At 30.5% G+C, this 27,505-nt stretch overlaps 1 protein-coding gene across 1 annotated transcript; it reads right to left on the bottom strand.

Annotated features, from left to right (window-relative positions):
• Positions 1–9,887: 9,887 nt before the first annotated feature.
• sax (type I BMP receptor saxophone) lies at positions 9,888–21,300 on the bottom strand. Its single transcript, XM_089598529.1, has 8 exons — positions 20,758–21,300; positions 18,388–18,535; positions 18,069–18,306; positions 17,710–17,993; positions 17,095–17,463; positions 15,779–16,050; positions 10,617–10,851; positions 9,888–10,539 (listed from the first exon to the last, which is right to left on the bottom strand). Exons 2-8 carry the CDS (start codon positions 18,472–18,474, stop codon positions 10,402–10,404), a joined length of 1,623 nt encoding a protein of 540 aa, XP_089454655.1. The 5' UTR covers positions 18,475–18,535; positions 20,758–21,300; the 3' UTR covers positions 9,888–10,401.
• Between the last annotated feature and the right edge of the window lie 6,205 nt (positions 21,301–27,505).

Below are 27,505 nucleotides of genomic sequence, written 5' to 3'. Positions count from 1 at the left end.
TCGTTACAACACCCATACCGAGATCGATATTGTATAACAACGTTTTTACGTCTGAAGTATAAACATTCGCACCATCCATTGATAATAATTAACTGAATGGATGTGTCAGTTTCATTGAAGTGAAAATTACATTAAAATGTGACGAATTCTTTTTTACTTGGAACATTGTAATGAAACTGCTTAGTTTAATAAAGTGTTTAAGTAAAGATCTTGGTTCGTGTAACATCCTTTAAAAAGAGGGCCAAAAAATGGATACCAAAGAATTTAGATTTCATGCATTGAACAAAAAATGTGTGTTATTAATACAAATAGTTTTCAACAAAACAACTCAACGAATAACTCAAATCCAAACCAAACAACTTCAACAGCTGTAAGAACATAAAACTATTTTAACGGTTACATTAGAGGATCTTTCGATCAATGTACACTTCAGAAAATGACACACTTACAAATTATGTTGGACAAAAATAATATGAGGACTGTATTAAATAAAAAAATATTCTAGTTTAATCGATAAGTAGAGTTATACTCTTTTTATTCCAGATTTCCGTAGAAAACAATACTTTGATACTTTTAGGGATGATTCGATTTGAGAGGAATCCAAGCAGTTGTCTCCAGAAGATGAGATTAATTTATTTAGTTCTAATATTATCCTTAGCCCCACTGGTTTCAAGCAAAAGTTCAAGAGATTGCAGAAAAAATAATGCGTATTTAATAGCCGATTTACAAAAATTTTATAGAATTACCAGTAATGTGATTATATATAACGGTGATGAAAGTTAGTAACTTGAGTGTTTTAAAAGATATTTTTTTTTTAATAATTCAAGAACTCAGTTTTTTTTATGATAGACACACAATTTGTTATGGATATCCTCAAAGATCTTTCGCATACGCAGCTCTACTCGATAGCCATTTCTGGATCGGGCTTCGCTGAAAAATTTTCTAGGATGAAAATCTATTCAAGAACACTTTTCGTCATACTCTTGAATAGTGAAAACGATTTTGAAAAGTTTGTCAATTTTTCGAGGGAGAACAGCTTATTCCCCCACGTCTGGCTTTTGCTTTTCCAGTCGGAGGATAGTCATCAGATTGACAGTATTTGCCGGAATCCCTTAGAAAACTATCTTGGCTTGAGTTTTGCAAGCGAAGTGTTAGTAAAATGTGGTGATGATTTCACTATAAAGGAGTGGTATGCTGTAGGACTACCAAATGAGTTACACATTCAGGAATTCCTGGAGTGGAGAAAAGGGACTCCCTTAATTGTCAAAAAACATCCAATATTGTTTGAGAGACGAAGGAACCTGACTGGCGTCGAAGCAACAGGTGATTTTGAGGTGTGGAACTGATTAGATAAATAATTTTTTCATCTTGTAAGATTAAAAGTTTTTGTATGGAAAAAAAGTAAAATTTCGTTAATCTTGTTGGTAGCAAGCTTATTTTTCAGCAATCATGGAGGAGTTGGTATGGACATTGGGATTTGACTTAAAATATCAGAACAAGGTACATTCATTTATGAATAATAATGATAGTGAGAAAAATCTGACCTACGATTTAGGAAGGGAATCAAATGAGCACAGTATTGTTATTTCTGTTGTTACAACCAATGAAAAACGTTCTTACATGGACATTACTATTAAAGTCTTGAAAGTGCGAGATGCATTGGTTTTCAAATCGGTTGATACCATGGATGTTCCCTGGCATGCATATTTAGAGGTAAATAGTTTCAAAATTTAGAATAAACCTCCTATTCACTCATCAAAAACTTATTTTTTATCAAACAGGTTTTAAACAAGCATGTTTGGGCTTTCTTGATCGTAGTTGTTATTTTTTCACCAGTGATATTTTTTTTAATGACAACAATCTTTGACAGTGAACCATATTCAAGATATAAATTATTAGATAGTTATATGCACGTGTGGAGAATTTTTTGTTCTCAGGGATTTCCAGGTAAAGTATTAGTTCTTATACTAATCCAGTAATCATGACAGTGAAAAAGGGATGTTTAGGATGGTAAAATAATTCAGAAGTGAAACTATAAAGATTGTGTTTTGATATGATAATTTTTTGTACAGATGCATCTTAACTTTATTTTTCGTAAAAAAAATTAATGACTGTCCTTATAATAACTTTAATTGTACTTGAAAATATATAACTGGTATCTAAGATAATTGTGTAAAATTATACGTCAATCATGTGTTTAAGCTTTCTAGACCTAAAAAGCAGAAGTAAAGAATGTCTTATATCACTTGAAAATTATCTCTTGAGGCGAATCCAAGGACGTCAAGCATGAGATGGGAGCCTTTTTTACTTATTCCCCTTGGTCAGGAATTACTAGCTTTTTGAAAATTTAAGTGATAGTTTATACTTGATTTTATCATTTTCTTTCATTTTTAAAATAATATCATACACTACACCTCAAGTTCAACGGTATAGGTACGTAATTAGACAGACGGTTGAAAAATTTACAAAAATGCAATAAAAGGTGTTTGTGTTGTATGCAAAAATTTTTGAAAGTGTTTGAGTACAAAAAAATACGTCATATCATGAAAAATAGCATGAATCTTGAGAAGCCCTGATAGGATGAGTTGTTTTTCAGTAAATTGAAAAAAAAATTAAATATTGACCCTATTTTTAAAGAAATTTAACACTTTTATTCTACACAATCTAAAGTACGTTTTAAAAATATCGGTTGTTTACGTACTGTTAATATGAAGGAATGCAGTATGATCTGTTTAAAAAAATGAGAAAAAACTTTTTTTTTGTAATAGTCGAATTTTTTCTGTAAACCGTATTAATTCAGTAATACAGATAATATTATAATAATAAGGCAAGAAAAAGACTCATAATACTTACTGAAGATAATAACATAAAGTGAAGAAAAAAAACTTATAAGTAAAATCTCATGTTTTGATTACAAAAACCGTGGTAAAGTGTAAGAGAAGACATTAAGTAGTTTAAAAGTTCGTAATAGACGTAGCCTTCAAAATTTTTTTATAATAATCATAAGAAAAAAAAAGGATAAGAAAGAAGTTGTAACTTTAAATTTTATTAAAATTAAGTACAATTTTATAAAAATCGACCTTTAAAAAAACTTTTTTAAACATAATGCCACAATAATCCTTTGGAAAACTTGAATTTGTTTGTATTATTGTTACAGTCTATGAAGAATATAACTGTTTCAACATATAGTTGTACAACAATAATTAGGGAAGAGTAAAGTCAAAAATATATTTTTAATTCTTAAAAAACTAAAAAAATCAATACTGATTTAATACACATGGGCTTATATTAAGTAAAGTATTATAACATATGGTTGTAACGTATACGGCTTAGTTATTGGTTTATTTTTAAACATTATTATTTAAAAATTATCATTCAATTCTTAAGGAGTTGTCTAAGACATTCTTTAATTTTGCACAAAATTTACAGAATTGCGTTTGAGTTCATTGTCATTCAAGCTGGCCCAGTTGACACTGTTTATATTTGCATTCATAATCACTTCAGTCTACTCCGGCTGCTTCACGAGTATTGCGACAATTTCATTGCCCACCATACCGTTCCGAGATTTTCGTGGATTCATCGAAGATGGGACATATAAATTAGTAGTTGCAAAATACAGTGAAAGTTTGAAATTACTCAAGGTAAAACAGTCTTAACACGGTAGGCATTTACTAAAAAATAAAAAACCATAAACTAATAATTTTTTTTAGAACTCAAGTAATGATATATATTATAAGATGAGTCTACTACTGAAAAACGAGAATGAATTACCAATAAGTGTGGAGGAAGCCTTAGATCAGGTACACATTAAAAATAATTAATATTGCATATTTATCAATTTGGTGAAAAACCATGGAGCATTTAATAGTATATTTTTTTTCCGCCCTCCGGTGGTTTTGGGAGGCTGGTACTTCCTCGGGCAAAAAAGCAGTTTTCCGGAACTCGTTCGAAAAGTCTCCTTTACGAACCTCGTTACGTCCCTCACCTTCGGCTCGGGCCGCAAACCTCTCGGTTCGCAAACAAAGACTTTTCAAACTCGTAGGAAAACCACTATTTCGCAATGGTGTGCGGAAAATGGGTGTTTTCCGCACTGGTATTAGTGTGGAAAATCGATTTTCCCACACAGTTTGCAACAAAGGTGTGCGGCAAAGGTTTTTGTCACACAGTGTGTGGAAAAAGTGTGCGGCAAAGGTTTTTGCCGCACAGTGTGCGGAAAAGGTGTGTGGAAAAGGTTTTGCCACACACCGGAAAAAATTTTGCTACACACTGGAAATCAAAATTCAAACCTATTTTGTACCTATTTTCCTCACACATTGCGAAAAAACTTGTACGCAACTCGTGCGGGACGATTTCCCGCACTCGTGTGATAGACTCGCACTCGTGGCCGGTGACGGTAACTCGTACCTTGCGATCACACTCGTGCTACGCACTCGTGTGCTCAACTGGTACTCGTTCCCGTCAACTCCGGCACTCGTGTGAGTCAATCACTACTCGTGCGGGAAATCGTCTTTTCCGCACTTGTTACGTAAATAACTATTAGCAATACTGTTAATGAGAATTGAATTTGACTAGAGAAAGGAATCAGTCTAAATTCTAAGAATTAAATCTGACTAGAAATCGATATATATTTCAATAATATTTAGCATTTGAATTCTTATAATTTTAAAAAAACATTGAAAAACTATGAACACTTCAAAACTATTATCAAACTTGGGACTTACAGGGCATATTACATTCTTTGAAGTAGATTCTGTTGAGCCACGAGAGTAAAATGAAAATCACTATCATATACAAATTTGTATTGCTTGAACAAATGTCATCGTTGATGTATAATAGGTTGTATTACATAAGTAGATGAATCAATTGATTTTTACTTATCGTTAATTTAGACTGTGTGTATTGATGCATAGATCCTATGAACTATGTTGTTTTATTGTGTTCAAAAAACTATTTTTTTTAATGATATATCTTTGGAAGTTTCCTGGGTATGTCTCCAAGAGTTTTCCTATTTTCACTGACTTTGTTGCTTTTTGCGAATTTTGCTTTCCCGATTGTGTTGTATCTCTTTTCTTCACATCAAATTCATTGTTAGCAGAATCCAAAACACGTCACCCTTGACACTGTTATTCTTCAACATGGACTATTGAGATATCTGGTGGCCTCTCATGATACTCTAACATATACAGCTGTGGTTGTAGTTGTACATTTATGTGGTAGCAGTAGTAACACTGATTTTTACTGAATTTCGAGATCACTTATATATTATTTAGTCACAACTAAGCTTATAGACATCGTATCTTAATACCCGCAAGTTTCATAGTCTAATGAGATTCTTAACTTGAGTTTTAATCTTTGTACAACACTACGCTCAGTATATTAGTGAGACTTAATAAGATCCATAATGCAAATTCGTTCGAACAATCATTTTGTTTTTTAGAAAATATCATGTACATGACTTAATATTACATGTACATGGATAACCATATTTTTTTTAATTTTGTCACACTACAGTATCACCATTGTTTGTAATATCGTAATTTTCGGAGCAAAATGGAAGTACCATTAGCCAAATCGTAGTCCATAAGGCAAGATAAAAAAAATAAGCTCTGGTACAGCATTACTACTTGCGACTGTACGTTAAATCTAATAATAAAAATTTTCATAACAATTATTACTCGAAGAGGCATATTTTTCTGAGATTTTTGATATATTCGCACAAAAATACAGTTTCGATAAGACCTCTTGAAATGTTATCATGGAAGAAATCCATTCATAAGAGCAATTTTATTTTTCGATAATTATACGTGCTCTGTTTTTTAGCTATTCATTGTTGTTGGCCTTCAAGAAAATTTAACCTGACCATATTTCCCTCCCTTAAGTGAGAAATTTTTCAATACTTTATAAATTAAAATAACATGCGCTGGCTTTACTTAGTCTCAGCAGCTCTTTCTTAAAAACGAAGTCATCTTACTTTTGTAAATTTTTCTTACCTCATCCATGATAAAGTGTAGAGTTTTTAATCATTTTTTTGGACACATAAACATAAGAAAAACATTAACTGGTTAAAAAAGTAGACATGTTGTGTATATGATAATAAAACTTGAGAAGTTTTTCCATCCATGGACAACGTTTTTTTTAAATATTTTTTTTTCTATTCTTAATCTTACTTAACCACTAATGATATCTGTGTAGCTTATGTATACACATAACATTTTTACATAAGTCGTAAAAAATGTTGTTTGCACTTCTATGGCATTTACTGAAACTTGTGTCAGTGATGGCAGTTGGATAACACATTTAACGAATAAACTGGCACTTGTTTTTGTCAATACTTAGAGTTTGTTGAAATCACTAATTTCATAATCAGAAGTTTGTCTTCGAAGTTTTCATTATTTTCTATTATCGAAATTCTGACAAGAAGAAAACACTCGCACTTATAAACCATACATTAAAATTTTTCACCCTATGGTTTAAATTATTATTAGCTAATTGTTGCTGATTAAGTATCTGTGTCAGACATGTATTCTGTTACATGTACTATAAATTTGTGTGTTTTTATTTATTAATGAATTTTTTTTTAAAATGCACTTAAACTGATACACGCCTGATCATAGCGATCTTGAAAAATCCTTACGACTGATACATAAAAATTTATTATTTTTTAACTAATGTATCGTTAAAGTTTAGTATTTGTTTAAGGTATGCAACGAGAAAGTAGCTTTTTACGTAGCTACTACAAAATCACATTCAGGAGCTGGTTTAATGGTTTGTAAAGTGCATGTTTTCCTGCAAGGTAATACACAATACATGGGTATCGGTTTGAGAAAAGGTGATCCACTCCTTGGATTCTTTAATTATTAGTAAGTATCTGAAATTACAAAAAAAACTTTCATTGGAAACTTAAACAAACTTTTTTTTTAGCATCCAGAAATACAGAGAGAATGGAGTAATGTTTCAAAATTTTCTAGATTCCAAACAAAATTTATATGAAGGTACCACATTTACACCATTTGGTATGAGAGAAGTCCTTCCGCTTTTCGTGGTTCTTATTACCGGAAGCATTTTAAGTTTAGTTATATTTTTATCTGAATTGCTGTACAAAACATTTAAATTAAAAAAATCCATTAAAACTACTCAAGAGATTAGATTCAAAATTTCGCACCTCTACGGTCATCTTCGAGAGCAGCAGTCACCTCCTTTATGGCCTTATACACCTTAGATTGGATTTTTTAAATCAGTGACTATAATTTTTAACTATAAATAGTGCACTTTATAATTGCATTTTATTGAATTAATTTGATGAAATCATCAAATTTAAAAAATTTTAAATTAGTGTGACTATTGAATCTAAAAGATGTAATGAAAATAAGTATTGAAATAAAGCATCCATCTTATTAAGCTCTATCTCGCGGTACGTATTTTTTTCTAAAGCCTATAGTATTATCAGGTTTTATGTTGAATCACTTGTTAAGATTTTGTATACAGACAAAAAATTCTGTAGGTTCCGATACTATAATTCAGATCTACAGAATAATTTCCTAAATATATTCCAATAATTTTAATAGTTGTTTTTAATAGTTGTTTATAGTACAAAAATTTCTTGGAAATAGAAACAAATACCAAGTCATAACAACAGAACACGTACTGGATCAGAGTGCCAGCGATAAGGTATCGGTGGTCGGCGCTGGTCGACAACCACAATTTTTCTCATATCCTCTAGCGTTGGTTCTTGATTTTCATTTGCAAGCCATTCCAAGTGATAGAAACTCTTAAGGCACTACGAATCAATAGTGGTATTAAAGATGACTTATCGCTCACTCGTTATTTATTTTCCATGCACTTAAAAACATTGACGCTCTTTCTTGTCAACATCCAGGATAAAAATTATCTTGAGAGAAAAAGAAAGTTTTATGATTTAAAATTTACTGTGTAACTTTGCTATAATGAAATGCTAACGTTCCTATTATGCTTTATCTTAAATGCCTACTGACTAGTTGGACTATATTGTGAAGAAGATATTTAAAACATAAAAAATGAAATTGTCGATACAAAAACATTAGAATTTTCTATACATATCTTGTAGTTCATTGGCTGAAGAAAAAAATTAAACTTGAATTTAAATTTATTGTTATGATTGTTACATTACAAAATACTAACGAGTTTGTGGCGATTTTAAGAAATCCCTGTCATGTTGGGGTTAATATTCTCTTTATCTAATCTTTCACAAGGAAAGTCCCTAAAAACTATTTAAAAAACAAAAAAAAGTCTAAGTTTATTGCTAAAAATACTCAGCCATCGAGTTTTGATGATTTTTTGTCATCTTTGGTAAACAATTTGCATGTGCAATGTGTCAAAAAAAATATTACCAAATCTATAACAAGCACAAAAAAGCATAGGCAATAATTATTATTTGGTTCATTTTTTTCTTTAAAAACAAGAATGTCCGTACCCTCGATCGATTGCTTCCAACACAAAGGAAGGACTGATTGATTTAAAGAACAGATTATGACAGAAAGCTCGTGTGAAACGTACGCATTTCACGCACATACGAATAACTGAATACCTTATGAACATGGCTACGTAGCTGATGATGGAAAAAACAAGTGTCATGCACATTGTCCGCAGCAATACAACAAAGAAAGTCCATGGCTCTCTATAGTGTTGCTTTTTTCCATACACTAAAGTAGAGGTAAGCCATCAGAGATAAAGGGTTTGGGACGATAAGTGGACACGATATGCTTCTTAAACACGTGGATAGTAAGTACTATTTGTATCCTTGACTTGAGAAGAAGGTATGTTGAAGGGAGTCCTTTTTTCTATTTGTATGATTTCTTTATCCTCGTGCGGAGGCAAAGCGTTTATTTTTGACACTGGTGTTAATTTTATGGAATGTACAGATAGTGCAGTACAGTTATGGTATTAAAGATTGCCACTTCCACTGGTGTATTTTTTTCCTCCTAAAAAATGTTAATCGCTAAGATCTTTGTCAGAGTAGGCAACTTGATTCGGGTTATCATGTACATATGGATATATGGGATTCTTTTCTCATTGTTCGACACTTATAGTGGTTTTAACTCTTTAAACATCCTAATTTTCTGATTTTTTTACAAATTCAGTTGGGAATACGCAATCTTTAACAACGACTGTTTTAAAATATAGACCTTCAAAGAAATGCAATTTAATATAACCTGGTCTTGTCTGCCTGATTTAAAAATTTTGGTGTCACAATTTAGGTACTTGTTGCCCGTCTTGAAATTGTCGCCTCCTGTTTTAATCGCCGGAAATATTAATAATAAAAGTGGAAATTTGTGAGGGGTGCATTCGTTGGCATGTATGGTCACAGATTGGCGTGGATATTCTCCCACTCTAGGACCCTCTGGAGACCGAGTGTTAAAATATATAATTGAAAAATAAAATTAAATAGTGAAGCAAAACTTTTTTCGCAGTAAAAAGAATTTTTAAATAATATCATTAAGCCTTATTTAATATAAAATTGAATGAAGTATGAGATATGGCTAATCATGTGTATCCACTCATGTATATTTTTTATTTTTCGTGTGAATACATTATTCTCAGATTTTTTTATAAGAATCATGCTGAAACACGAATAAATACCGTAAATAGTCTCATTAAAAAAAATTCATTGAAAAAAACGAGATAAAAAAAAGTTGGAAAGAAAAACTTAGATTTTTTTCCTTAGTTATCAGGATCTCAAAAGAAAATATGTTCGGAACCATAACTTGACATCGAAAAGAATATAAGGAATATCGATATTTTAAGACGGGATTCCAACCTATGATACCTCAATTAACCCCACCAAGGAGGTAATTGTTTTTATTAGTAAATAGTAATTAAAGTATTTTGAAATACATGCACGAAAGTTCAAGTTCATAAGTTATCAGTTTATTAGTTTACTTAAAAATTCCAAAAATTTAATTAGTGTACATTGTAAAATGCAAGTATTAACTTGTCTAAATAAATAAGGCAATATCGAAAACTATTGCTGCTGTAGTTGAACTACTTGCAAAGTGATGCAATTGCATCGTATGATTTGTTGTGAAACTGACTTCTGGTTTATTCAAAATAATTTATATAAAAACTTTTTTAGTGGTTTATCAACTTTTTGTAAAAATCATAAGTGCATTCTAGTTCGTTCTGTAATCTTGCAAACATTTTTTTAGATAAGGTACCTTAAAAATGATGAGTTTTTTCAGTCGTACAATAAAATTAAGTACCTCATTGAAGAATTTTTACATAGGTTGACAATTACAAATCACGAAAAAATTCCGTTATAATCTAATTAAAAGTTGTTTTAAATAATTATCAAAATTTTTTTCTAAATGAACAGTCATCCGACAGATAGTTGTGCTTTCTGGAACATTATTAAAAGCAGTAGGATCATTAATCTAGAGATAGACGCACATCTGGATTGTTGGAGGCTAACTTGACGAGAGTCTTTTTTATTCGGAGAATAGGAAGGCGAGCGTCAGGTTTTGTGTGCCAGCACTCTTTCATCATTGACCCCATACCAGTTAAAGACTAAAAATTAAAAAAAAAATTATCATATCAGTAAGATGTTTCAATCTAATACCAAATCATTACAACAGAACACATACTGGATCAGAGTGCCAGCGATTAGGTATCGGTGGTCGGCGCTGGTCGACAACCACAATTTTTCTCATATCCTCTAGCGTTGGTTCTTGATTTCCGCTTGCAAGCCATTCAGAGTACGGAGCGGCATAATCGAAGGCAACGCCGTTACTCATGCATCTTCGACATATTTCCCAGAATACCAGTCCAAGGCTATAAATATCAGCGTGACGGAAACTTTCAAGGCACTCAGGATCAATCCTGCAATTGAAACAAAAAAAAAATAGGAAAGAAGAAAATATGAATGGCTTCGACGAGAAAAATATTACTGACAAAAATATTTTAATTATACCTTTAAAAAATATCAAGCAGTAAGTTATGAGGACAAAAAGAGAGACTTTGAAATTATTAACAAGAGTTTTCAAACAATGGCAACATACATTGTATTTCCAACATTATAATACATAGATGACTTTGTATAATTTACTATGTATCAAATTAAAGGCTATTCAAACTTATTTATGATAAAAGAAAATTTTGATACCTAATTTTTATACTTTGGAAGTAAAATAAGTTAGATAAGTTGTAGTTTCATGATGTGAAATAAAAATTTTTGTTATATCAAATCCAAATTTATGTTAAATCAAATATTTGTATTATAAAAATTTTTGTTGTATAATTGTGTTAAAAAAAAACTTTGTAATTTTCATATTATATTTGAATTTACCGTGTAATGTACAATACATACTCAAAATATTCTGAACAGGATAGGTATAATAGTAAAAAAAAGAGAAACTTGTGAAACAAATTTGAGCATAATTTATTTAAACAAAGAGTACAATTCTACTTTTAAACATAATACACAATACGCGTACTAATTGTCACGCTATCTATAAAAATCTGACTCAGATTGCGTTTATTAAGCGAAAAACAAATTAAGTTATAGTTGAACCAAAATTTTTCAATGTAACTGATTTTCATCGTATAAACAATATTTTATTATTCTATTTAAATATATAACTACCAAACCACTATTTTCTATTGGACCATTACTTTTGCTTTTTTTGAAATATTTTTCTTAATAATTACTAAATGTATAAATGATGCTGACGTAAGTTTTTTCTCTGAGCATAATGTGAACCCAACGCACTGTAGAGCTGTCAGAAAAAATTATCAATATAAAATGAACGTCATCACATAAGTTGGTATTTAAAAAATTTGCTGAATTACATTTTTTACAAATAATCGTCAGTTATATATACTGCTGGGAAAAATTATAATAAATTATTCATTCACAGACAATCAATAATGTGATAGCTTAATACAAAAAACTTGTCACAAAATATTTAATATTTAAAAATATTTCGATATGAATAAAGTGTCTTAGGTGAACATCGTACAGTAAATCGTACTAATGTAATAATTCATTAATGTTCCAAACATGGTATCAATAACGTAAAAATTTACAAATGCTGAACAGAAACAATCAATTCTGTAGTACATACCCAGGCTAGAAAGTAAACTAGTCATCGCTTTCAGCAGGTTCAGCAATTAGCCGTACCAAAGGTGGTAGTTTACTTTCTCGCCGAGATGCATACACGTTTTTTGTAGGATACACACGTTAAAAGTGAATGTTTTACTGAAAATTAAAACTGTTAAGTTATGTCATACACTCGTTTAAATCATTCTTGTTATGTTTTTTTTTCAGTAGTTTTTTGTTAATTAATTAGTCAAGGGACAGTTTGGCAAACAGTGAAATGTGATCCTCATATCAGCTGCGCCATTTTAAGTCATTTCACTTTATTTAGGTATAACACTCGTAGTGAAAAGTATATAGCGTACAATAAATAAACATTGGATCACCCCAATCAAAATGTCTATGCATAGTGAAATGCCTTAAAGATGGTATTCATCCGCAACGCTGTCACTTAACCCACTGTAGAGAACAAAAACTTTTTGTTGGAGATACAAATAACTGCGTCTGAATTTGTGCAACTATTTTAATTCACACCTATTAACAGTAATTTTTTCCTCTGACTAAAATTAGTTTGTTACGTAGCTTGTGCCACAGCTCATTAGAAATTCAGTCTTGCTCAAGGGCTTGTTTAACGATACATAATACTGCTTGTTCAGTCTTTATTGAGCATGATAGAGTTTGACTAAAACATTGGTAACACAGAAGGCATCTTATGCATTTAATGTTATTCAATTCTCGTGTGTATCTAAGTTTATATTTACAAATACCCTTGGGTGTTTTAATTTTCACTATCATCTATCATAGGCATCTTTGGTTCGTTTGAAGGGCTCTAAGAGTTTACATGAATACTCACTCATGTCGGTGACATTGATAAAATCAAACTACAGTCGACAGAGTATGTAAATTAGCAATTCCACAAAAAATCATCAGTTAAGTAGTGCTGGGAAAAATTATAATAAAGTTTTTTTTGTACTCATTGGAAATCACTCCTATTTTTTTTTCAACGTTGTATCTCATGAGAGGTTTTGTGTTTGTCTTAAAAAGCTTATCTAGTACTTGTTCTGACTAATTTGAAATTTTGAAAATAAGTTTCAAAGCTAAGTCTACTTGTTTTTTCAAAATTCTGTTTTGCATCAAATTTACTTCCTCCAAAAAAAACCAGACAACGTGATTAATCAAGCAACACCAACAAGGTCCGCAATGCACGCAACCATGAGTATGGAAATTTGCATGGTTGATAAAGTATTTGTAAGAGCAGAGGTGACTACTTGTGCTATTTTAGTTTAACTAATTTAGTTAAAATTTTAATAAAAAGGGATTAATATGATGATTTTCATGAAGTACTTGGGTATATATTTCATTTCGAAAAAATAAGACTAAATTAGTACTTAAGAGTTATTAAGGAAAGTTTATAAATGAATTAGAGAAATACCTTATGTCATATTTTCTGCCCCCAGACCGTAAATTAAAAATTCACTGATATTGCTCAGAGTTTATTACGCAATGTAACAGCCCTTATTATTTGCGTGTGGCTGAAAAGATAGTGCTTACTATGAAACGCAACATTTACATTATGTAAAAGTATGCTACCAAACTTATATTTACCTAATTCGACTTTAAACAGATGCAAGAGCCCAACATTATTGTTCCAGTGCGGTACAAAAAACTGCTGTATCAAATGTAGTATCATCGTCGATTATTACAACTAGTATAGAAAATTTGGATAAACTATATTAGTTATTAGTATCCATAATGATGAAAAGAGGGGAATAAAGAGAAAGAGAAAAAAATTTTTTAGAAGTCTTCACTTCTGGAATCGAAAACCTGTGATCTGACACTCTTTTAATTTTTTCTTAATTCCTTGTTCAATTGATTATGATTAATTTTCCTTGAAATGTAATGTTAAGTATTAATTTTTATTGACTCTTCAAGTATAACTAATTATCTCACCCTAGCTATTAATAAAATAAATTTTTTTTTTTTAATTATTCAAATATAGCTTTCTTACACTCGTGCTGTGTGAGTATTGTACATAATAATTTAATTCAATTCTTGCCTCAAAAAATTAAATACACTAAAGTTATTTCATGAAGGGCAAATGAATCAAATCAGTTTATCATTTCAACTAAATAATTTAGTATAATGACGATATCCAAATTATGAATAATTATTCATACATACGAAGTTAACACAAAACTATGAGAAAATTTGTAAAAACAATTGTGACAAAATTATTTAAGTTATTATTATCATTACCATGTGAGTGAGGTGGATTCCTGAGACAATTTTTACAGTCTTAATAAAGATTATCACTGTAATTAAATATAAAGATGATACATAGTTTTTTGTACAGTTTTGCCATTTTACGGTTCTACCCCATCGAATTTGTAATGCAAATCATACAGTTGTACATATTTTACTTAGCGGGGAATCCATCTTTAATACAATATCTGCAGAAGCCAAATTTGATTGGCGAAACGTCATAGATTAGTATTTAATAAAAATGAATAATCAACAAATATTAAAATGAAAAAAAAAACATGTCATAGCACGAACAACAGTAATGCAAAAGAATTTTAAAAATCAAGTCTATTGCCCACCGAAAAATTTAGTGGCAATTTTTCAGAAAACATAAAGCTTCTTAGTGCTACAATTGTCACAGAGTTGGCCACTCAAGTCGTAACTGCTACCTCTCATGAGTTAAATGCGATTCGCAGTACGGTCGGGAACAATATAAAGATAGTATGATGAGTGAAAATATAGATTTTGCAAAAATTAAATTTTTTAATTGCAGTGAGTAACATCCTGATAATTTTATAGAGATTGCAAGTACCTCATGCTTGCAAAAATCTACCTAAGTGATAAAAAGAACTTGGAACTCAATAAAAAAGTTGAGAAAAGTATTTTTCCGCGTTCTCACCTAAAAGTTTAGTGGCAACTCTTCAGAAAACATAAAGCCTCTCAGTGCTACAATTGTCACAGTGTTGGCCACTCGAGTCGTAAAAATAATAAATAATTTAAACTTTTTTTACACACATAGTGTCCTGAAGATAACAGTGATCTTATTGTTGAAATATTGACCTAGTTTCATCTGAAATCAGCAAATTTTTATGTTTACGTGTAAACAGGAGTCAGATGAGAAACTTATGATTACTAATATTTTCTGCTTGGCTGATAAAATCTGCTGCTACAGAGTGGTTTTTAAGAGTTAGCGAAAGCAAAGATGCATTATTACACATAGTTTTCTTGAGAGAAAAGCCGTACTCTCTCATTATTATAATTTTCCCAACATTTAATAATCAATTATGGATAGGTATTTCTATTACGCACATAACATATATTTTTAATCTTTCGTTTTAGGGCACACTTACCACCAGCTTTTGCTAGGAAAAAACTACTATTGACAAAAATCCATACATTTCAATATTAAATAAATTTGTTCCTTACATCTCACAGATACCAAAATAGTGTATCACATGACTATAGTGGTTACGACTTTACTCTTGCTCTTAACAATACGAGGAAGAAAGTAAGATTAGTTCCAAAAGTGTATGTAAACTTTGGTTTCAACTATGTAACGAATAATTTTTGGTGGAATAGCACTAATTACTTTTTAAAAATATAGATTTTTATGTAAGCCCCCCTCTTTTTTTCCCTTATCCTGTTACAAAATTCTGATAGGTCTCGGATGTGAGTACATGGTCAACTTACGTCTGTTCCAGCACTTCGGGGCTCATGTAGCGCCTGGAGCCCGGTTTGAGATCAAGTTTCTCCGTGAGTTTCTCCTGAGTGACAGCAAGACTGAGATCAGCAATGACGCATGTACCATTTGCTTTCATCAACACGTTCTTGGATTTAATATTACGGTGAGCAATTGCTTGTTTGCCACGGGTACCGTACACACCAGTGTGGAGATACAGCAGTCCGTATGCTATGCCCAGACACATGTGGAACATCTGATGGTGGGTTAGAGCTTGGGGCAGCTGTTAACAGAGACACACATTTTTATTAAACACTAAAATTATTTTATATCACCTTACATAGTGCTAACATGTATTATTTCATGTAGCATCATTTCCAATGCGTTTAAAAAATATATATTTTAAGACAAACTAATTATGTTAGATGCACTTCTCGGGCTTTGATTATTTTGTTATTCGATTTGATTTATATTTACGAATATTTATCTATTTTGTTATTCAGTTTTAATATACAACCGAACAAAATATCTTTTCTACATTTTCTATCATGTCAAAAGTAAGAAAAATTAATTTTCTTGCTATTTTTTATTCGGATCCTTTCTTCAAACTAACAATTGTATCAACAATTTTTTATTTTAAATGTAAGTTTTAAATATAAGTAATATACTAGCTCTTAAAATGACAATTTCATTCAAGAGTACAATTAAATTAAATAGTATCTAACTCCAGAAAATTGTAACAACATAGACTAATTTTTTATTTCAATTATTACTTCGATTTAATGAAATTGATCCTTAAAACAATTTTTTTCAATAAACTATTTGATCTATTTAAATCCAAAAATACCGATTATTTTGTTATCTTATACCATAATTATTTTAAATATTCAACATTTTCACATTCGACCGCTCTTTGTGAGTCTCGTCCAATCACAGAACGAATAAAATGGCTTCAGTCACGTGACAATCAATCTTTTAAGATGGGATCGTTCTTCAAAATAACCCAAAACCTTTTAAAACCCTAGTTATGTCCGGAACCGAGAGGTACCATAAACCTGGTAGATCTCAAATACAACGTTTCTACTGAAATTTTTGTGAGCTAATATGTTGCTGACCTTAAATTTTAGAAACCTTTCTGAAACGTTGTATTTGAGGTCCAACGAGATTTGTGATATCTTATTGTTACTGACGTACTCATGTTTTTAAAATATTTTATAACTGATTTCAAGCTTATTTTGTTTCAAAATGCACGTTTCTGAAACCCTTTGAGAACGACCAATGTTGTGTGGCTAATGAAAACTTTATTTATATTACGATGAACACAAACCTCCATCAAATAGTTATAGAGCGAGCCAAGCGGATGATAGGCGGTGACGAGCAGGAGTTGAGTACAACTTGAGCGACTAGTCATGTCGCTACCGATGTAGCCCAGTATGTTGTCGTGTCGACTGAGCAACAGTTTAGAGTAGAACTCGGTTTCACGGGCCCACATGGCCTCGTCACGCGAGGGGTAAATTTTAACGGCAACGTTGACACCCTGGTAGATACCCCGCCAGATCTCGCGGCCGAAACTGCCACCACCCCGGCTTTTGCTCAAACACTCGACCAGTTCCACCTGCTTCCCTAGAGTACGCTGAACCAGCAGTGGTAGGCCAGAGCCAGAGCCACTCGTCAAGCTTTGGCCCTCCAGATATTCCTGTGCACAATAGGAGGAGATCCATTAATTTTCATACAAGCCATAATACCATATAATTTGTACTTATTTATAATTAATCTATTTTTTTTTAGCCAGGAAAGTAGTTCTCAATTAATTTGTACGCAAAGCTTCCTTCAACTCTTTAATTAAAATCATTTTATGAATTGTCTACCTCAACGATAAAATCTTTCAAAAAGTTAATATTATACGTTACAATTTAATCTAATTCAGGAAAAAAAAGTTTACCTTTAGTGTACTATCACCAGCAGCTGTAGCTCTAAGCTCATGTGAACAACTCGCGTTGCCACCAGTCGAACCAGTGGAAAAGGCAAGTAATGGTGGGTCCATGCCTGGCTCAATGAGTTTTTTGCAGCGCCGATTTGCCAGAAAAGTTGTCGTTGAGTTATCGCGATTATTGTTCTTTCGATTCCTATAGTAAAGATAAATTCCGAAAAATACGAGGATCAATATAACGATAGGTCCGAGAACTATGAGTGTGATTTTGAGCGCGTTGTTTATGCCGGTTTCATCTGTAAATAGTTGAAATAATGATTACTTACGTTGCTGTAAAGTGATTAAAATTTTTTAACAAATGATAAAATTACCAATAATCGGGTCCTGGAGTACGGGAAATGAACCGACGTTACATAAGTTCTCATGGCAGCACTCGGTGTTAAACGGATTAACAGCGGTAGGTCTGTTGTTCGAGTCACTCGTTGACGAGGCTGTTACGTTGCTTAATTGTACTTTGTTGCATAACAATGGCACTTGGTCAGGATTAAGGATACAGCCTCGGCTGCCTCTTTTGGTACCATCTGGATTGCGGACAGTTGATTTCCAACACTGAAAAATTGGGTTTTATTTAGAAAATTTTTTTTTTGTTGAAAATCTTTCTCAACAATGTCAAGAATTTTGATACATTACCTTCAATGCATTCTCACATATCGTTTGATTGTTAGGGACATCGCAGTTATCACTTTCGCACACGTAACATTTTAGTTTATGTTGCATTTTAATTTTTTAAAGTGTACTTCTTGAACGATTGATTAAGGCCTTTTTTATTTCAATGTAGCTGTAAAATGAAAATATCTGTTTGTGCTATTGTTTTTTTGTTGATAGAAATATATTTAAAAAAACATTGTATAAAGTAAGCACATAATAAAAATTATAGAAATTATATAAGTATAAATATAACTTAGCAGAAGGTATCATCTCAACAATTTATCGTTCAATTGCAATGTCTCAAATTTTATTGAGAAGCACAAATCTAAAACTATATAAAAAAAATTTACATCAACTCAGACATTTTTGATAAAATACATCATCTAATGTGAGAAAAACATTTTGCCAGAAATTTTTAAACTTATTTTTAATTGAAATGTATTGAAAATTTTCTTTAAAACCACATTATCTTACTGTAGTTTAGAAAAATGCCATCTCATTAAATATTTATAAAAAAAATTATCGAAATAAAATTAATTTAAAAATTAAAAATGTTTTAACTTCAAAATTTATTAAACAATTTTCATTATTTTATTAGTAAATAAAACATTCATAATGTCAGAGTGAAGCCCATGTCTAAATAAAACAAGTATTTGAGCTGTATTAAGTCAAAAGATGTAAAGTCAGCAGAGAAGGTAGGCATGTAAGTAACTGAAAGTTAAGGCAATAGTTGTGAAATTAATAATAATGTACGTAAGCAGGTATCCTACTTTTCTTTAATTATCAATAAATATAAGCTTGTTCATTTTTAAAAAACTGGGAAAAAAATTATTACTGATAACGAAAAGCTTATAAAAATTTTACTTTTAGCTTTAATTTATATTAGAAATCGAAAAAAAAAATGTAACTACAAAAATTCATTGAGTGTTAATTACTTAAGCTACTAATACGTAAAACTAATGACAGAGAGATGTAAAGATACTATAAAACATATGAAAAAAGAGATAATTTTTAAAATAGTCGCTAAGAACATTTTTCAAGTTACAAATAGTTTAATATCTAGTAATAGCATAAAACTAATTTAAGTTTGATCTGTTAATATTTGCTAGATTTTAGTGACATATACTCAGCGTAATATTCAGAACTTGAAAATGTAAGAATTTTAGTAAGTAAAAAATGTCAGTTGAAATGATCTAAAAAAAGCTTTTCATCAATTAAACTTCTGTAAACAGTTAGCCATAAATTCACCTTATAGACCTCAATCCTTATATTGTGAAATCATTGTGACTTTGAGTATGTCGAAAATTTGACTAATTAAAAATATAGCTACAAATTTTACTGTTATACCAGTTTTTAAAGAATTTTTCGAAAGGTTTTATCATGAAAACTACATAAAATTTTAACGTTTACACAAAGCAATTGATAAATGTTCATAAATACTTATCAACGTCAAATTTTTTAAAAAAGTGTACGATTTAATCAGTATTTGTTAGTCGTACATATGCATAAATTATAAAAGCTGTTTCACAAAAAACATCGCCTATGCAAAAATTTTGTTTAAATAACTGTACAATGATAATTTTGAGAGTAAGATATATTTTTTTGATTTCTATTAAATGTTGTGTATTTTTATACTTCTAATTCTTATAATTTTTATAGTTGTTTTGTATTTTTCTTTTTTTATATTTATTTTTTATTTTTACATATTTAGTTCGATATGTACATGTATTTTTTTTTTTTTAATTCTAATACACGCTTTAAAATAAAAGTCAAAGGTAACAAATTTTTAGGCCCGTTTTCGCGAGAATGTGTTTCATTTAATTGCTGTAAGATAAACTATTTAAAAACATAATTTTAAGATAGGTTTTTGAAAAAAAATGTGAGATGTATTTTAGTATTGTTTGAGATGATTTTTCTAAATTATTTTGTAACAATGCGTTTGTTAATCAAATATGTCAAATTATACGTTCCACGATAAAGTTATTAACGCAATAAAAAATTTAAATAAAATGTGATGTTAAATTGTTGTAAATATAAAAATTATGCCTTCAATTTCATTAATTTTATTTAATTAAATAATATTATGAAACATATATTTTATGAGATGTAGTAAATTTATAGGCTCTCGTGACGAAATTTGTTTGTAAAATTAATAAAAGAAATGTGAAATTTATTTGTAAAGCTTATGAAAGACAAAAAAATCAAAAGTTATATTAAAAATCTTGATTTTATTGTTAAGGTTGGTTTATTTGCATATGAATATTAATTTTACTTTGTTTAAAATAAAAGTTATACACTAATAACTTAGGTATATAAAGTAAGGTCCTGTATAAAATATATCTATACACTTACATTTCGGCGACGCTTTGGCGGCGGCTGGATGTAGGAGATAACGAAGAACATAACCTTACAAATCAACAAAAAATTTTAAACAGTAGATTGTATCTTTTATTACTATCTTGTGAGATCTTGGATAGTGTTGAAAGTCTGTTCATCCTGTGAAGTTGAGTTCGAACTTTTTTTTGAGAAAAGTAAGGCATTTGTTCGTATATAGTACGTTACAGTAAGTATTAAATCTTCCAACAAAATCACTTTGACTAATATTTCAACGATGCTGCTTTGTAAACAATAATATTCACGTCCATTCCAAATTATGAGATAATAAAATATAATGATAAACTTTGAGGTTTCCTATACTGAAAAGAATACTTGGTTTTTTATCACGATATTGTGTCCACATTGCACAAAACACAAGCTACAGAGAAACGAACGACAACGGCCATGTATACATGAACTAGCTGCGCTGGTGCTAGCCTAGCTGCTGCTAGCAAACTTCGAGAGAGTCTCACACTACTCTTAGTATAAGAGTTACTCTGTCCTTGTTTCAATGTATGCGCTGATCATGGTTGAAATTTAACTAGCCAACCCGAATTCGTTCGTTTCTGCGCCTTCCCAATGTGGCTATGTTCGTCTACATTTTACATCGTTTCATTGGTTAGTACCGAATGTTTTCTTAAAATGGCTAATTTTGGGAAAGCACGCGATTGGCTGATCATTTTGTAAGATGCGCCGGAGCACATTTTCTTTTTATTCTATCATGATGGAATTGTAGTTTGTCCAGGTTGGCGTCGAGGTAACTCTGTGTGCGCCGAGTATAACATCGTTCGTTTGCGCATCTTTCGTTGCTCTTTTCCTATTGTATATCTATGTATATAAATATACTACAACACGAAAGTACTGGATCCTTTTCCAGGGTCCAAACAGCAACTAAAATCGGCGGGCTCGACGTTTAAGTACAGTCGTTTAGTCCATTGACTGCAGATTTCAGATTGCGCATTGTCTCCTCCACTGCCTACGGCGGGGCGATTCAAATGTTAAGAGTGTATTAATCCACATAATCTGGATAGCAGATTTGTGCTGTATAATTTATAAAAATTGGATTTTGAATAAAAAGATTGATTTTATTTTAAAGTAGCGTAATACCTAGTTTCACTAAATGTCAATTAAGCAACAATTTTGAAAAACTAAATAAATTTTTAAGGAAACTAAATGAAGTGAGGTAATATGTATCCAAAAAGTACCATGTTTAACGTTTTTACAGAACATTTTAAAAAAAATTTAATGAAATATATTGTTTTTCACTATTTAAAATTTAGGTACACATTCTGCGTATTGCTGTATAAATCTTATAAATACTGCATCATAAGCTTTTGAATTATGTATATTTATTTTTAATGTATTTTATTAGAAAAATTTTAATTTGTATTTTAAGTACGAGTTTCTTACTTGATCGAACAAAAAAATTAACGATTTAAAATACATAAACTTAACAGAGTAAAAAATATATTTTAAATATTGTATTTAGATAACACAGAACCACAATAAACTGTCAGTCTCATAACAAAAAAAAATTGATTCGTAGCCAAAAAAAAAAAAATTTAATTCGCTCTTCAAAAGTGACTTCTCAAAAGATACAAAAAGTTTAGAAAGTTGAACTGTCAGAGTTCTTTAGTAGACCATACAAGTAGACAAGTACATCTACATCAGGGGGCATCACACTATCTCATTATCTGTTCATATATTGTAGAGGCACTCATGAGGTCATCTCGCTTTCTTCTCTCTCCCCACTCTATCTTTGAACATCTCTCTCTCTCTCTCTCTCTCTCTATCTCTCCTGCTCTTTCTTATACTCGTGCTCGTGGGCCAGTTATACTGCGTACTGACTGCCGTTGTATTTGTGAATTGCTTGAAAGAAATACTCGTAAAGAGAAGGAATAAGGTATAAGATTGGATGAGATCGTTATTCATAAGCATTGAACAACATTATTGAAACAGTTGAAATAGATTAGGTAAAGAAATTTTTAACATCTTTAGTAAACTATATAAGAAATCAAATTGTAGAGGTATATATTTAAGAAGGCTCTGCAGTGACTTTGAACATGATGCTAATTTTATAAGAAATACACTATGAATCTGTAAATGCTTTTTCAATGAGTAATAAAAAAACGATTTAAGGATTTTGGATGGACACAAATCAATCAGTCTTTTCATTTCAAAACTTTACCACTTAGGTAGAGTCATAAAGGATTTCGTATCTAATCCAACTAAAACTCAAATAGATTCTACGTGGACCGATTGCCAATTTACTTAAGAATGTTTTTTTCCAATCAACAATTATTAATATTATCTACAGCACATATAAAAATTAGTACTCACGGTTGTCATCCACTCGATAGTATAAAAACAGATAGGTTTGATTGTTATACATTAAATTATCGATTTGTAATTTCAACATAAAGTGCTTGGACTGGTTTCTGTTTGTGTTATACTGATGCTTATAATGCAATGGATTATAATCAGAAATATTCAGCTGTAAAAATTTATTATTAATTAATATTGGCATTTTTAGAATGTTAAGTTATGGACTTCCCCTAGCAAACAAATTTTCTGGAGATTTCTTGTAGATGTCTTGTAAACTTCTAATGCCCATCTTAAAGTGATCTTTGAAGGTGAAATTTTTCAAGGACATCTTTAAGATATACATTAGAAATCCAAGAGAACTCTGAAAAAATTTGGCGAAAAAGTATTTTTGCTGGGACGTGGAAGCATTATGGATTACGTTTAAATTTCATATAGAATCCTTGATGGATCAGTGTGGTACAATCAGACGAATTTCAGGATGATATAGTTTAGATTGCTTGTAGAAACTTTATAAGGCACGAAAGATCGTGTGAGTACCACCCATGAGAGTAAATACTTAGATTAAATATTACACTAAGTACAATTAATACAAGTACAAGTGAAAGTAATTTCATGTAGGTAATAGCCTTATAGCTGACAAATAAATGAATAGTAGATGTAAATAATTATTATTATAAATAATTAAAATGCCTATAATATATTTTTCTTTTTGTTTATTTTAATCATTGTTTATTGGTACAGATTTGAATAATACATCAAGTGTGTTAACCATGTTTCAACAGATGCAGATGTCTACAATAGGACACTTTTGGAGTATACATCGTGTCTTGGAGATAATTAATTATTACTAAATGGTAAAGGAATTTTCTTTTCCTTCCACATCAATGAGCTCTCTGCCCCTCTTTTTTTAATACGCACACAATACGCACACCTCATAAAGTTATATACGTGCTAACCGTCGACCTAACAGCTCATGACCCTAGATCAATCGAAAATTTCACAATAAAGAAAAAATTCAATTTCATTGTCGCTGTTTTGAATAAGTATTTTATTTTTCAAATTTTTCTGTTTGTCAATATGTAGCGTTATTTTTAATTTAATGTCAATTTCACGTATACGATAGCAAGTGCATTTGCGTCTTGTACATACGCCATTTCAGTTCAAATAGTAAAATCATTTTGAAGTCTACAGTGTTACAATGTGGGCCAAATTATTGAAAAATAAGATGAAAATTTTTGCTTTCAGTATTAATTTAGTTTGATATTTTTTTTTTTTTTTTTTTTTTACGGACAATGGCTTGGTATGTTAGACTCATCAAGCTATATAACTAATTTAATCAGCAAAAATTAAGCTTCTGTAACCTATGAAGTCAGAATTTTAATCGGTTTTTTTCCATTCTATAATATTTTTCAGATCATTGTTTTAATTGATATCAAGTCAAAAATGTGTCTATAATATTAAATACGAGTACATGTTGCTCATTAAAAAAAAAATTAAATTTAATATCAAACATCACATCGTTTGTTGCAGGGCACATGATCCGTACATTATTTGTCTGCTTGTAACTGTACATTGAATTTGTGGGACAGTCTACGAAAATGATTTGGTTACTTAAGTTTTTGCATTTCCCAAACATAATGTAAAAACTTCCATAATACATTTATTTTCAGTGCGTTATTTCTGTACGTTAGCGGAAAAGTAAAATTCTTCAACCTTTTTTTTTTTAATTTAACACAAGTTTTTAGCCATAAAAATGTTTATCACCATGGCCTCTAAAATCACAAATTATTCACAAATGAGACAATCATATACATGTTCAATAAACTGCATAACAACTAAAGAGCTATAATTTTAGTTTTTTCTTATAGTAAAAACAAACAAACTTCTCCTAGCTGCAATAAGAATACTGCATCTTACATGAAAATTATGAATAGTTAACAGATAATCATATTATATAGGTACGATACACACTAGTTTAAAATGATGACTTCATCAGACAAACGTAACATCGATAAAAACATTTTGGTGTTTCGTTTATTTCCTATTATGTGAGAAATGAACAGGAAATATGTAAAGGTATTTATATATATATATATATATATATATATATATATATATGTATATATAAAACTTGTACGAGTCGTAGTATCCTACTGTAATACATGATACTTTTGTTTAACGTTTTGTATCAATTTATATCATGTTCATAAGGATTAACATAGCATTTTTTATACGATGTAAGTAGCTTTTTTGCCTTATGTAATGTTCGTGTATCATAGAGGACGCAAAACGCAAGTGGAATTGCAAAATTGCAACAACAAAAATTGTGAATTGTGATATTTGCAATTTTATGGCTTTATGCTTTTGTCTAAAAATTATGTAATGCATTAAATAATCTGTGGTTACAAATAAAATGAGTAAATCATAAAACGCTGTTTTCGAGTGAATCAATAAGTTTGTCATGAAATCTTGCAATTTTGCAACAGCAAGTGATTTTCTCCTCCAACCATTGATGATTTCTGACTTAAACTCGTCACAATGAGATTACTAAATGGTATGTTTGTGCTTTATGTATAATGTGCAAATGTCACTACCGATTCTTTACTAACTCGTGACTGCTGCCAGTGATGTAATTCTTTTTTTTATTTCATCTCATCTCGTAATTATTTTCCCATTTCATTCAACTCTATTTTTAATGTGCGCTTTTTCCTGAATACAGAACATTATATGTATAATCCCAGCCATTAATACCAAATAACGCAAACCGAGCAATATCAACTATTACTGTTATTATTACTATTTTTTTTGTTCATGCTGGCTCTCGTAGCGTTTTCACACTTAAAAGCTAAAAAAATTCCAACAACGGAAGGGCAATCCAACCAGTTGCTGTAGCCTTCACTACTGAGTAATAATATTTTTTCCATAATCAATTACATAACAACGACGAAATTAGATACAACCCACAATTTTTGTTCCAAATTTTTTTTTGTTTTCATCAAATAGACATGTTATGTATAATCGGTTAGAATAAACCATTTTTTAACGTCATTTCCCTCGTGATGTTCATACTCTTCTTCCAATGTCCTTTCACAACCCGCATCCTCATTTTTTTTTGCAAATATACAATATGCTTTTTTTTCTCTAGTTTTCTTTTCATTTTTCTACTTCTTTATGCATTTATTTGTTTTTTCGACAAAAATGACGCGATAACAACAATAATGACGGTTGCATCTAAGCTTCCTTCGATTCATACTCATTTTCACATAGTCTTGATAAGGATTCGTTGTTCTACTTTCCTTTATCTACTCTTTCCAAAGTTATGTGTTATAAATTTTTCAATCTATTCTTGTATATTATAGTTTTACAATATATTATAATCTGTCATCTATCATATAATATATATGTGTGAATACTTTATGAGTTTTTTTAAACAATTGTTATAGAGGCACCTACATTTGCAATCTCTGTATGTAAGTATATGTATCGTTCATTTTTTGGTTCACACCTTCGATAAATAATTGACCTAAAATATAATTTTTATTTTTTTTTGTCAAGTACCTATAAGATTAATTGAAGAGAAACGCAACCAGTTAATAGAAATATCGGGTAGATTCACCGTTCTATTTAGTTTATAGATGACATATGTATATTCATTTGAAATTCAGTTAAAAATAGTATTTTTCCAATACAATTATTTGGTTTGTACTCGAATTACATGATGACCTGCAAGCAATATTGATTCACTAGAACGTGCAAAATGTGAAGGTAATCTCTCCTTGAAAGAATTATTTATAGATGCTTCTTGCTAAAGAATATTAGGTATATTGAATTCTGACTACAATTAATTTCTTGCAACGATATTTCCACCTCTCATTCCGAGACACTCAGAAACACGAAAAACATCTTGTTTTATAAATGTAAAAATTTTTCAGAGGATCAACAGCGATAACGTACACTTAATATCATACATTTATACTGATATAAGCCTCATAATATAAATTCTATGTGAGGTACAAGTACCTACTACATTTTTATTGAAAAAAAGTTTGATCTAACTATACTGATGATAATTATTTTCTCATGTTAACATGAAAAAAAATCCAATTACCAGTTAACTAAGTACACCAGTTACATCCTGCCTGATTTTTATGGAAACCATCACCCATATCTAAATAAAATGATCATATAAACCTTTTCCCTACCAGTAGAGATGTACGAGCCTATCATCGCAATCATCAACTTCAGGTACGCATCCAATATACACCGAAACTTGATCTGCGTACTGTGAGCAGATATGCTGCATTGAATTTAATCTGGATGCGTACGCGTGGGTGAACCCACGCATAGAGTCATGAACGATAAAGTTGTAAAAGGTGGTAAGATATAGTTGGGGGTATCC

This window comes from Copidosoma floridanum, unplaced genomic scaffold (genome assembly GCF_036245765.1).
Source record: "Copidosoma floridanum isolate Cflo_tuat_1 unplaced genomic scaffold, Cflo_Japanese_pri ptg000006l, whole genome shotgun sequence".
Lineage (NCBI taxonomy): Eukaryota > Metazoa > Arthropoda > Insecta > Hymenoptera > Encyrtidae > Copidosoma > Copidosoma floridanum.
Note: the sequence above shows the minus strand (reverse complement) of the source record. Positions and strands in the feature narration are given on the sequence as shown.

Excerpts from the sequence above, each read along its gene's own strand:
- sax (XM_089598529.1), bottom strand. The coding sequence starts at position 18,474 with ATGCAACATAAACTAAAATGTTACGTGTGCGAAAGTGATAACTGCGAT. Across the intron at positions 18,307-18,387 it reads TATGTGAGAATGCATTGAAG|TGTTGGAAATCAACTGTCCG; the intron begins GTAATGTATCAA and ends CCAATTTTTCAG. Across the intron at positions 17,464-17,709 it reads CTGGTGATAGTACACTAAAG|GAATATCTGGAGGGCCAAAG; the intron begins GTAAACTTTTTT and ends TATTGTGCACAG.